Source organism: Haemaphysalis longicornis, unplaced genomic scaffold (genome assembly GCF_048455015.1).
Source record: "Haemaphysalis longicornis isolate Haplotype H1 unplaced genomic scaffold, Haemaphysalis longicornis Haplotype H1 scaffold_1, whole genome shotgun sequence".
Classification (NCBI taxonomy): domain Eukaryota; kingdom Metazoa; phylum Arthropoda; class Arachnida; order Ixodida; family Ixodidae; genus Haemaphysalis; species Haemaphysalis longicornis.
This window is the reverse complement of record NW_027526203.1, coordinates 111,156,454-111,168,824: the sequence shown is the minus strand read 5'-3', so window position 1 is coordinate 111,168,824 and position 12,371 is coordinate 111,156,454. Positions and strand designations below refer to the sequence as shown.

The following is a 12,371-nucleotide window of genomic DNA, read 5'->3' as shown; positions in this document are numbered from 1 at the left end:
CAGCCAATCGCACAGCTGGGCTCATAGGACATCATAGGTTGCGGGAAATGAGCTAGCCTCAAATTAGCGCGTTGAACCTTGAGTGTCATCGTAAAAGCTACGTTTAAATGCCGTTTGGAACACGTAGTCTCCTTCCCTTGGGATAAAGACACACATTTTGTTCCGCCATTGTTGCAAGTCTTCTTTAACAGGCGGCGGGGCGAAATGGCAAGCAGAATCCTCCCGCTCAGTAGCTAACATGCGGTGTCGTGTACATATTACACGTCGATTCCGGTCCACCATAGTTTTAAAGCTCCAGCACTCCCGTTCGTAACGTGCACGACATTTTTGCGTGTAATTCCTTTGAACTCCACCGCATTTTGCATCACCTTACAGTCTGCAGAGACGGGCGTCCCACCGGCCCGAAAGTCAGGCGAATCGCTAGCTCCCATTCGCGTGACCGATCTAACCTAGCCCATACACGGGGACCATAGAATAAAAGCGAATTAAAGAACCTCTTACTGCCGGAACGAGGGGTACACGCGAAACTTAACTTCAGTGAAAACAAACACCAATTCCTTCTGTCAACTCTCTATTGGCCCGTCGTTGTCGTTGGCCTCCACGTAAGCCTTTCAAATCGCTGGATCAGCCCGACGTTGTTTTGCCTCGGCTTATGCCTCCCGAAACGCGCCATCCCCCCGACGAGCAAGCACACGTTCATTGTGACTCTGACGTTTGCGTTCTTGCATGGTTTCCCGGTCTTCAGTAGAGTAAACCAAGCGGTTCCTGCCAATGCCCCAGGCGACGGTGAACTGGCTCACGTGCGCGCTGCGATCGAATGTTCTACGGACCGCGCCTGCGACGTGGCGTGATGCGTCCATGAACTGGCTGACACGCGCGCAGCAGGGAAACCTTCTCCACAGAGCACCTGTGTTTTCCGTGATGTGCCGCGCCGCCTGCGTTTGGCTCAGAGTATGGGGTGACCTGGCGAGCCGCTTGTGAACTCGCGGCCGCTCCAGCTGTGACAGAGGAGGGAGAGAGTGCGGAGGTGCAGCTGAAGAAGGTTTTATGCGAACAGTACCACAGACAGCACAAGGCAGCCAATACAAGCTTGGATTGAAAAAAAAAAATTGGCCGCGTATCTGCTCGCTTCGCTGCAAATGCCGTCGAAAGACGATAGCCCTGTACAGTCCCTGCAACGTAACTGCCTATCCTCTCTCCTCCACCCTCCTACCTCGGTCCACCCATAGTAAACGCAACAAAGGTTTGCTGAATTCAATTTTCCCGCGTTCGCACTGCTGCCCCGCAATTGGTTTGGACCTTTGTTACTGTTTGGCTTGTCGCCCGAGCCTCGAGCTCCAGGCTTGCGGGCGAGGTCTTCGTGTATTTTGTGGTTAAAGCGTTATTTGTAATGCAATTGTTCTGTTTGCTATTCCAAAAATTACGATCACGTCTATTTTTAGCTAGAAGAACCGTTATGGTATCCATTACGTATTTATTTTTGCTTCAGATATGCCTACATTTTCTTTTTGCTGAGAAATGTTGATAAGTACGAAGTTTGTTACCAGATTTAGTAGTTTGGAAAAGTTTTGACTTTAGAAACACCTCGTTCAAGAATTCCTTTACTTTGGCCGGAAGGCTGAAGCGAGGGAAAGATAGACACACAGGCACACAGGCCAAAATTTTCGCATTTAGCTAGCGTAACAAAGACCATCGTCTATGAATCTACCTACAAGGCCACCTCATCAGTGTCGGGTTAACCTAACACTGGCGGCCGCAGGAAGGGAGGTGTTGTATAAATGAATGGGTATAGTAAAGCATAAAATATGACTAATACTAAGAAAATGTGGGTTTCTTTCGTTCCCCAAAAAACAGATATAATGGGGTAGCCATACTTCCGAAAACGTCGCGATAGATCAGCATACCGTAGCAGTATTTCTGTGCTGACATACTGCCTTGCAATGTATCTTTATATATAAATACAAATATAAATCCCCAAAGAAGGCAAGCGCTGCAGGGGGCGGCAGAAAGTTAGATGGGCAGATGAGGTCAAGAAGTTTGCGGGGATAAATTGGTCGCAGTTAGCACAGGACCGGGGTAATTGGAGAATAATGGAAGAGGCCTTTGCCCTGTAGTGGGCGTAGATAGGCTGGTGATGGTGATGACCCAATATGTATCTAGGATACTACTGCTATATCCTAGTGTCGCGATAGGGGCCAGCTTTGTTAGCAACTAACAAAGTTTTACTGATGCTTCTCTTTTCTGTCATCCCGATTAGTCCTCCGACACTTTAAAGGACCCCTGCAACGCTTTTCTTTGAGGTACTTTTCAGGCTTTACGTCTGTTCTTCGTGTTATGCAGAGACAGACGCCGAAAGAATTATCAAGATCCGTGCACAAATAAAAGAGTTATTCCATTTTTAAATTTAAAAATACAAGCAAATGCATGGTTGCTCTCTCTCTCGTAAACGGGGCGACCGCTGCTCGCTTTCCCGCTTTCACCGATGACGTTGATTTGCGCGACCAATGCGGACGGCGAAAAATGTGACGTCCCGGAAGTTCTGAGCCCACAGTGGCTAGACCTGAGGGATTGCTTGCCACGCTTTTTGACTGCGTCGTTTCCGTGGTTACACTCACGCTGTTGACCCGCACACACCAGTGAACCGCACGTGCCGCCGCCGAAACGCCAGCATGTCCTTTGACGATTTATCGGATTTGGAGCGCGCTCTGCTGCAACGCAGCCGCGACATGAATGTGGTGCCGCATAGCGACACGCCTACGAAGGAGCCGTGCTGCGCTTCACCGGCTTCACCTGACGATTCCGAGCGTTCCAGCTCACCCCCGGCGCCCGAGGAACCGCCTCACCCGGACGACGCTGGCTGGTAAATATCGGCAGATACGCGAAAAAGTTGCTTTGTTAGGCTTTCTGATGCGGTGCAACGATTACCGTTTACCTGCAGGTGTCATTGCGGCCGATGTCAGCCGATGGCAGAAGCGGTTGAGCGCCGCTGCTGCTACGACGTACCGCAGTGCGTTACCCGCAGCCCGCAACGGTGCATCACCGAGGACGAGTATTTTTTTATTCTTTGCCTGGACGTAGAAGTCCTGCGGGTTGCATACTACGAGCTTGAAGAACGAGGCGACGTGCCGGACGTTGAAATCCACAAGTGAGTAACGTTTAATTTCACCTGACTCGCCGTGGTGCTCCCGTCTCCCGCAAAAGTAACAAGTAACAAAAGGCACACTGCGGTTTCAATCAATCAATCAGTCAATCAATCAATCAATCAATCAATCAGTTTTATTTCCACCAATGTTCTTACCGTACTTTTTGCCCGCTTTTATGACATTGCGTGCGCAAACTGTATAAAGAACGTTTTTTTTTATTTTCTAATTGCACTCCGGACGCGAATCAGCTGTCATAGAAGGCACTAATGACACCTTACTGTACGCTCTCCCAGTTTTTTCATATCACGGTAGCGACGACCGACCGGCATCTTTATTTATCGCGGTGTCCTCATGGGCACGCGCAAGAGCTTCGTCTTTTGCAAGCATCGTCTGCTCCACTATTTTCGCAATTGAGGGCGATTTACGCCCTGTCACGGTATCGGCGTGGCTTTGTTTACTAGAAACGGAGTTATTTGAAGCACATGCGCATTTCCAATGTGCGTTCGACATGCACGGGCATCAGAAATGTTTACGCTGCTTATAGGTACCGTTGGCGACTAGCAAAACGACCTTCGCAAAAAGAACCAGGTGGTGTGTTGCTCTGACGAGAACAGCATAGCAGACGAGTCCTACAGCAGAAAGTTGTATGTGCGTGCTCTCGCCTTTTCGGCCCTGGACACCGGGATAAGGCGACGACCGGGACCGGTCGTTGCTCCACTGATATTAAAAACTTGCGAGGGTGTTATAATGGCCTTTGGCGACATGCGGCATGTCTGGATAACTGGTGCATCATTGCACGTAAGCTTTATGCACTATTTACCTTATTAGGCAGAATCTCAAGAAAAACTCTTTTTTGAAATTTTGAAAAAAAAAAAAAAATTTGAACTCGTTTTTTTTTCCTCAGGGGTATTTTACTTGCCTTACTGCCAGACACAACGGCAAAGGCCTACAACCTGATGTACTGGTGTACACAGTGGCATAAAGCATTTTTTTCACTTTGCGGCATTGCACAAACTGTTTTTTATGCGATCCAGCTATTTTTGTGAGGCCCAGTTCTTTTTTCACATAACTGGATTACAATGCACGCAAGCATGTGCAGGCCACTACAGAATACTTGGCTCAGCATAAAAGACAAGCCTTTATTGATACACTCCAACAGAATATTTTTGAGGCACCTGCGTTCAAAGTGCCTTGCAAGATCAGCTGTTTCAAACAAACAAGCCCAAATAGGCCATTGTTTTTACACATGCAGCTCCAGAAAACAAACAACCTGTTGACTATACACAAGTGGCACAAACATCACAGCACTGAATGAATAAAAGTTTTTATTTTCACTGAACAAATAAGGGAAGGAGGATTAACAAAAAAAAAAGCTAGAAAAAATCTTGGCCTCCCACAACTGTGCCTAGATCACACAATACAAAAGGGGATGTGTGTAGCATACTTAAAGGGAATTTTTTTTACTAAAAAAACTGCACACAGAGGTAAAAAAAACTTGTGGACACTTGTATTCAGTTCACAGCACCATCACACATATTTCAAAAGCAACGAATTCATGACAAAAAGAGAAATGAGATCAGAACAAACTGAACCTTGACCCTTAAAATCGAACACAGCAATATCTAGAAACATACATATAAGTGATTATGCATGGTTACTAAAAAATATCGGCTTAACATCAGTGTCGGCTTTTCATAAGTGGTGCTGTATTTGTTTGATTACTGGGGTTAATAGTCCTGTTTCACAGTGCCCACTTTCTTTAAACAAGTCAGACTGGTTAGATGGGAAGAACCTGGAATAACAGCTGACACTAAAGGTTAGCACAGCCATGTACACAGCATGAAAAGCTATCAAACTGGTTCCCACATTGTACAATAGAATTTGTAGCTGTAACAGTAACGGTCTTTTTTTTTGTTTGCCGACCCAAAAAAACATGCGATACTTGCCTTTGGTGCAATGAGAGATCAGTATCTTGATAGGAAGTAGATAATTGCCCATACATTTTGTTCGCCTGATGCACGTGTCAAAAGTGCCTTCTAGTAATTTCAAGGTGTGATCAAAATCAACAAGGTTCTTATGAAGCAAAAGTAGCTTGGTTCGAGAAATTTTAGTGTTAACCATTCCAAGGACAACAGCCATAATTTGCATAACTTGAAGGATGATTAGTTTTAAGCATCATGAATTCATTACAGATAGATGTACAAAGCAACAATTTTAAATGTCACTACACATAAAAGCATTTTTAAATAAAACAATCTTTTTTTCTTCTCTTTCAGGAAGTATCGTTACGTTGCATACCGGCAATTTGCAAGATGGATTTGGGGAAGACTGCGGAAAGGCGAAAGGAAGGTCATACCATCTTGTGCAGTTTGGATGATCCGAAAAATGTTTCCATCGGAATCGTATACAGGATTCAAATATCCTGAACTTTAAGGTTGAAGGCCTCACCAAAGAGGAGGAGCATGATTGTACATTTGTTTCCCTGCCACTCCAGCCTTTTGCTCAAATGAATGCTAGCACAATTCACTACAATAAGGACAATAAATTTTGAACAGTTGCATCCTCGCATACTTTTTCCGGCATAGATTCACCTACACAGTACAAAATTTCCACCAATTTCATTTTTTAAGCGCACACCACTCAAAGATCATTTTGAAATAAAAATACACGGCTGAGAAAATGTAATTTTAAATGTTCTTAAAACAATGAACAGGCAGATTAAAGGGACCCTGCAACACTGTCTTCAACCTTTTTTGAAATCTTAAATGCTTGCAGAATTTAGTGACCCAACACACCAAGTACTTAGATTAGGGGGTCGCTAAGTACCTCCGCCGAAAATAACTGCTCATGCCCATCGGATAACTTGTAAACTCGCTAAAAAGATTTTCTCTTTCCCAGTCTTGACGTCTTTCGACTGCTTGAATTACGTCATTAAAGCCATGTAGCGGCTGTTGGCCGGTTTTCCTTCAGTCGCGGCAATGAACGCTTTTCGATAGCAACTTTAAAAAAGTCACAAAAACAAAGCAGCAATGAAAAGCGTATCGGTGCGACGAGCAAATTGCACAGTTCTGCTCCATACTGGTGATAACTATAGCTTTTGCAGTGGTTCCAGACACAAAGGAAGGAGTGAAAGCCCTTATCGAAGGTGTTGCAGGGTCCGTTTAACGCTAAGTGGCTAAAGCATGATGCTGAGCGCAAGGACGTGGGTTTGATCAGGGTTGCGGCAGGCCAATGCTTCTTGCTAATTTTGATGAACCTCCTCCTAGTCACAGTGGCTAAGGGCACGCAAAAGATTTCTCCTCTCACAGCTTCTCTGCCCTTCTCCAGCACGCCCAGAGGTGCGCTTGAGGTACAATGAAAGGAAAGGTGGGAGGGCTCGCACTTGCATCATAGTGTAGTAGTACAGGTCCCTTTTTAAAGTTCCTTCAAGTTGTTACATGGTTGCGGCATTTCCTGTACAGCTTCTCAAACACTTAGAAGCATACACTAAAGCTATGGCAGACAAGACTGTGCCAGGCCACACTGTAATAATCCAAGTACACTGCAAAGCCTTCTACTGAAGAGCTGCAATGTGTGACAGTTGGCACATTTAAAAAGCAACTCTTTCTCTTTCTGTAAGACCTAAATGTAGACTGTGAACAAGGCCATACTGGTCCTAACTACCACAGAAACTAATCATTTTAGCTGAGGACCAAAATTTCACAACCCACCGCGGTGCCTCAGTGCTAAGGCGTTGTGCTGCTGAGCACGAGGACATGGGTTCGATTCCCTGCCGCAGCGGCCATTTTTCTGATGGAGGCAAAAAGCAAAAATGCTCGTGTGTACGCGCTTTCGGCTCACGTTAAAGATCCCCAGGTGGTCAAAATTAATCCGGAGCCCTCCCCTACGGCACGCCTCATCGCCTGCATTGCGTCGGTGCGTTAAACCCTACAATCAAATCACCGAAATTTTACAGAGCTTTTGATTACTCAAATGTGTTATGAATGATCCAGAAATTTCACACAACACAGCACCATGCCTGGAATAGTCAACTGCAATGACAGGTTGAGAACGAAAAAAAGGCTCACACCGGTCACTTCACCAAGCTGCACAACCACTTTGCATGGCTTGACATAGCGGACGTAGAACACTGAAGTTGAAAAGAATATTCACGAAGAGGCACACACCGATCACTTCACATCACAGTCATTTTGTCCCACTGCACTCCACCGCCACCATTCACATACCCCTGCACACGTCATCACACGTCACTTATTTCCCATCATCAAGGTCTGGCATCTGCTTAGAAAAGCGGGATCTGTATGCACAGACGAGATCTGCAGTTGTTTGTCTTGGTCCGTTCAGGCTGGTCATAGGTGCAGGATCATCACTGTGAGGTGGTCCACTCCTTTGGGCTTGCCGGAATGATGGGGTTTCCTCACACACATCCAGCATTTCATGCACCAGTTTGCAAACATACCCTGTGGAGGAAACTTCTATTAGAAGATGTTTGCGCAAAAAATAGTATACTAACCGTAGGTTGGCGGCGTCTTGACCAGGCCCACAACCTCTTTGCCCGGTTGCGCTCTAGGGTGCCCTCCTGAAAGGTCAGGGGAGGCATGGTTTTATACATTGCACTTCTGAAGGTCTGTTTCTCATGCGAAACGAGTAAAAAACTTGCCTGGTAACACAATACAGGTGGAAGAGGTTCCAGGCAGTTTCCATCATTGCAAGCTGCGTGCTCGAGCACCACTGCGTCATCCTGCAAAAATAAACAATGTGGCAATGAAAGTTGTCAGCTGTGTTCTGGAAACACTTTTTTCATTTATAGCCACAAAAATTGTCTACTTTCCAACATTGCACTCGCCACATTTATATGCCGGTCAGTTTTGGTTTCGAATTTAGAGCAGAAAAGTTTCGCTCAAACGCTACCCAGATTTGGTCAGTTTTTTTTTTCTGGCACCATTCGCAATTCCAAGAAACTGACTGCGCAGTGGTGCAGGCCTAAGCGCCGGCTAAGATCACCGTAAGAACCTACTTGGTTCATACCTTACGTTACCTATGCTCAATCTTTTGCGAGCGCACTGCGTTTGCACCGTTGCTTGCTCGGCATTGCACTGTTAACACGCAAGAGCGCTCACAAACGCCGTGTTTTCAGCAAGCTCTGACTTCACAAAATAGAATGGTGAAGGAATTTCAAAAGGCTGCGTCTAGCGTTCCGTCCAGACGAAACGGCAACTGTCACTAAAGTTCCGTCCAGAGGAAACACAAGTCGCGTTGAGAGCAGTCTTTCTTGATTTTTACCTAACCGGTCAAACCGCTACCGCTCACTGACTAGCCAGAATCACTGATAATTATTAATCATTATTAATAAGTACAGATGATACAGATCCAGACGGATCTCAAAGCCGCCACCCGACGCCCGCTTCACAATAATTAAGCGAGAGCAGTCGGTCTTGATTTTTACCCAACCGGCCAAACAGCTTCCGCTCACTGACTAGCCGGAGTCACTGTTAATTATTAATCACTGGTAATAATTACAGGAGATCAGGCGTAACTGGTGATGTCGTCGGCCTTGGCTCCAGTGAGCGGGAGCGGTTCGGCCGCTTGAGTAAAAAACCAAGCCCGACTGCTCTCATCTCGTGAATTGCCAAGCGAGCGTATATCTATTACAAAACGCTAAACACGACAGAAAAAAAAAAAAGAAAAAGTTGCAAGAATCGAACCAGGGACTACAGCGTCCGTAGACAGCGGCGGAACAGCTACACCAAAAAAAAATTTTTTTTTCCCAGGAGACCAAATCCCAGGACGAGAAAAGGTGGCTAAACAGCTGATTTTGATTTGGCGTTCAGTCAGTCTGGACGGAACTTTAGGCGTTTTTAGCGTTCTGTCTAGACGGAACGCTAGACACTTCCATTTCAAAAGGACGTAGCACGCGCAAAGATGCGACAAGGGGGAGAAATTTCACGTCGCACTCACCTCAATGTCACTTCTCATCCGTTCATCGGTAGTGTCCAACAACGTGCGGAGACACGCGCTGGACACAGCATTGCGTCATTATGAAGCCGCCGTCGCTTGTAGCCAGCTCCTTCCCAGGCCTCTGGTACCGCGGAACTAACAAAAGAGTCCGACTCGAAATGTTGTGAGCATATCTGTTGTCGCAGTGGCTTTTCAAGGCCAAGGGCTTCCAGCCAAAGTTTCCGTCGTTCGACAGAAGTCGGAAACCTGTGATAAGACACGCTGCCGGCGCCCTCACTCACACAACCAGGTACTGCGCACTTTCTTTTGCTTGCCATGGCAAGAACGGTTCACAAACGCATGTTGAAACTGCATGCACAGACGAGGAAAAACGAGCGCGAAAGCTGCTCGCGGCGGCGCGTCGTCACAGAACAGGCAGGATGGCGTCGTCGGCGTTGTGCACCGTGTGCAAAAAATGTGGAGGTGGAAACGCACAAGCGCTTGAAGTGGGGAAATAGTTTGTGCCCTCTATCGCCACTTTTATTCAGATATTTTCTATTCCGGGTTCATAGTAACTTTGTTGTGATTGTTTCAAAATTGCAAAGGAAAACAAGTTGCTATTAAGGTTTGTTTGGTAAACACAATGGCGCTAGACAAAATATTTCAAAGTGAACCAATCGCGGGGCGCCCGCCCTTCGTCGTCATATCCCCTGGCCTCGGGTGTGACGTCGCGAGCAGCGCGTTTGCCTGCATTTTTGAAATTAAAAATTGAATAACTCTTTTATTTCTGCACCGATCTCGATAATTCTTTTTGCGCCTATCTGTTCACGACACGAAGAAACCATTTACTGGCAGAAAAGCACCCACAAAAAAAGCGTTGCAGGGGTCCTTTAACCCTTTTTGCCTCCTGTGTAGACAGCCACGTTGATCCAATTCAGCCTGACTCAATTGCGCTGAAGCTCACTCAAACACTTTCCATGTCCGAGTCCGTCCATTGCACCGTTCATTCCACCGCTGCACTTAGAAATACCGTCTTCCTGTAACATTCGCTCAGTTTGATTTTTGCCACTAGACCCATGTTCCTCCGTAAGGTTTCCCCATAACATCTGCTGTGCGTCTTCCAGGGGACCCACTTCGAGAACGGGAGCAAGCTGCCCGACAGAACGCGTCATGGTCTTTGCGGAGCAGAAAGAAACGATCGCCATGTCGGTCAAGACGACCAGCATCCACGGTTACTGCTGCCAGCGGGAGCACGAGGAGGCAGGGCAGGCCTCCCTGCGTGGATCCATGCTGATGCCAACACAGTCTGTGGCGCGAATTATTTGGAAAAAATTAGCTTCGAATAAAAAATAGCGAATATTGTAATGTTGTATGGGTTTTTATCGTTTGCCATACGTAATTTCTGATCTTTGATGTGCAGTGGTGTTGTATCCCCGCAGATTTTGCGTGTTTGATTCAGCAATCTACGGGATTTTGAGCCTCAGTTCGAACTAGCGGAAGTTGTAATTATTGAAAGTGGAGAATAACAACACTACATTGCGATTCGGGAGCAGTAGGACGGGGCACCAATTTCATGCTTGAAAGCGTCCGGGATTGTAGCCTTCCTTTTGCTCTTGGAGCATTTTTTGCTGTAATGAGGGAATGTTGCTGACGGATTCTATTTTGTCGTCGTCAAACCGGAAGGAGGTACGGGAGGCATTCGATCCCGCCATACCTTTGGAGTGAACGGCCGCACTGGTACTACGGACCTGCATGGGAAAGTTGATCCAGAAAATGGATATCGGTCGACTTGAGAAACCGTAATGTGTATGCCGCGCAGATGTCAAGATTCAGTAAATAACACAACAGCATTGGTAAGATGCTTGCCCTCGTCCATCGCATAAAGTGCGAAAGCGTAGCGTTGCATCCTTACACCTGGCTTTATTGACATAACAGCGGCCTTCCTTCATCCACTCAGCCGAGAGGAGGGAGCAAATGGAGTGGAGGACAGACTCAGAGTAAGGGCCATAGTTCCCTCCCATCCACTTAAGCTAGACACAAGGTAGGCTCGGGGGGGAGAGGGGGGAATATAGGGCTGGGGGCGCTAACCAGACCCTCCACATATCGCAATTGGTAGCAATCAGTGCGTAAATAATGAACGAACAGCCTTTATAGAGAGAGAAAGGGCTCCAGGCCACGTATATGCGTTTCCTATCAGTACTGCCAGCCGTCATCTGAGCTTGCTATGGTGGTTATATCACAGCAGATACGTACCTAATGCATGCAAAACCACCCGAACAGAAATAACAGTCAAAACGGACCTACAATGGTTAAAAACCACCGGGTTGAAAAATATTCACCATAAATAGCCGAAACCGACATAAAAGGGGCAAACCCACAAAAATGTACAAGAATCAGAAGCTGAAACTGACCAAAAGTGAACGAAAATACGCGAAATCCCATTTATAATGCGTAAAAGTGTCATAAATAGATTAAATGCGTGATAGCACATGTTAATATTCAAATGTGACAAACCGTTGAAAATGAAAAAAAAAAAGCGGTAACGGAATTTGAACCCGGGTTCGGATGTTTGCTTCACAGGAGCGGAACTACTAAACTACGAGAGCAAGTGGCTCTAAGCGGTGAAATTGAGGGCGACAAGTACGTGGACACAGCTTCAAACATGCCCCTAGATTGGCGCCATGCGTCGCTTGGCTGTGGTGACTAGGAAACGCCTATACGCCTCCAGGCCACCCGACGAAAATGCGAGGGTGGAATAACTGTTTTGTGTAATCATAAGCACAATCGAACAAAGAGGCCGGTGCGCACGACTCCAATAACTCATACTACTCTTCCGAGAGCACTCGTAATATCTGTTACGGTGTACCCGTCTAGCGGTTGATAAATACAGGGGGAAATGGAATGCACGACGCACTCTAAAAATTCAAAGTCCCTGTGCCATACCGTGCAATTCTTCTGCTGACTTTTGTTACGGTTATAACTGTTTAGAACGGATCGTAATGACGGAACGAAATACTACAATTGCCGCGCGTGAATGGCATTACCAAAAGACGACCAAGCTCGACATCGGCGCTAATGAGCGAGCCGCCACATACGCAATGTATAAACCGACGTGGGTTTGGAACGCATGTACTTACGTGCCCAGTCTTACAGTTCTGAGGCGATTCTTTAGTCATTCCATCACATATAATAGACTCCCATATGTACCATATGTCGCCGCTGCGAACGCGCGGTCACAAGGTCGTTCTCTTTTCGGTGACCTTTGGGCGTGGTGTGGAAGGAAGCTTTAAA

The 12,371-nt window shown here is 46.5% G+C and overlaps 1 protein-coding gene and 1 long non-coding RNA gene across 2 annotated transcripts; one reads left to right on the top strand and one right to left on the bottom strand.

Moving 5' to 3' along the window:
- The first annotated feature begins 2,617 nt into the window (after window positions 1-2,617).
- Window positions 2,618-5,703, top strand: LOC144179191 (P2X purinoceptor 7-like). The gene is made up of 3 exons (XM_077707452.1): window positions 2,618-2,860; window positions 2,939-3,145; window positions 5,420-5,703. Exons 1-3 carry the CDS (start codon window positions 2,670-2,672, stop codon window positions 5,574-5,576), a joined length of 555 nt encoding a protein of 184 aa, XP_077563578.1. The 5' UTR covers window positions 2,618-2,669; the 3' UTR covers window positions 5,577-5,703.
- LOC144179196 (uncharacterized) lies at window positions 4,914-9,912 on the bottom strand. The gene is made up of 4 exons (XR_013324183.1): window positions 9,102-9,912; window positions 7,804-7,884; window positions 7,657-7,722; window positions 4,914-7,603 (listed from the first exon to the last, which is right to left on the bottom strand). It is a non-coding gene; the product is annotated as an uncharacterized LOC144179196 (long non-coding RNA).
- Window positions 9,913-12,371: the final 2,459 nt, after the last annotated feature.

Excerpts from the sequence above, each read along its gene's own strand:
- LOC144179191 (XM_077707452.1), top strand. The coding sequence starts at position 2,670 with ATGTCCTTTGACGATTTATCGGATTTGGAGCGCGCTCTGCTGCAACGC. Across the intron at positions 2,861-2,938 it reads CACCCGGACGACGCTGGCTG|GTGTCATTGCGGCCGATGTC; the intron begins GTAAATATCGGC and ends GTTTACCTGCAG. Across the intron at positions 3,146-5,419 it reads CCGGACGTTGAAATCCACAA|GAAGTATCGTTACGTTGCAT; the intron begins GTGAGTAACGTT and ends CTTCTCTTTCAG.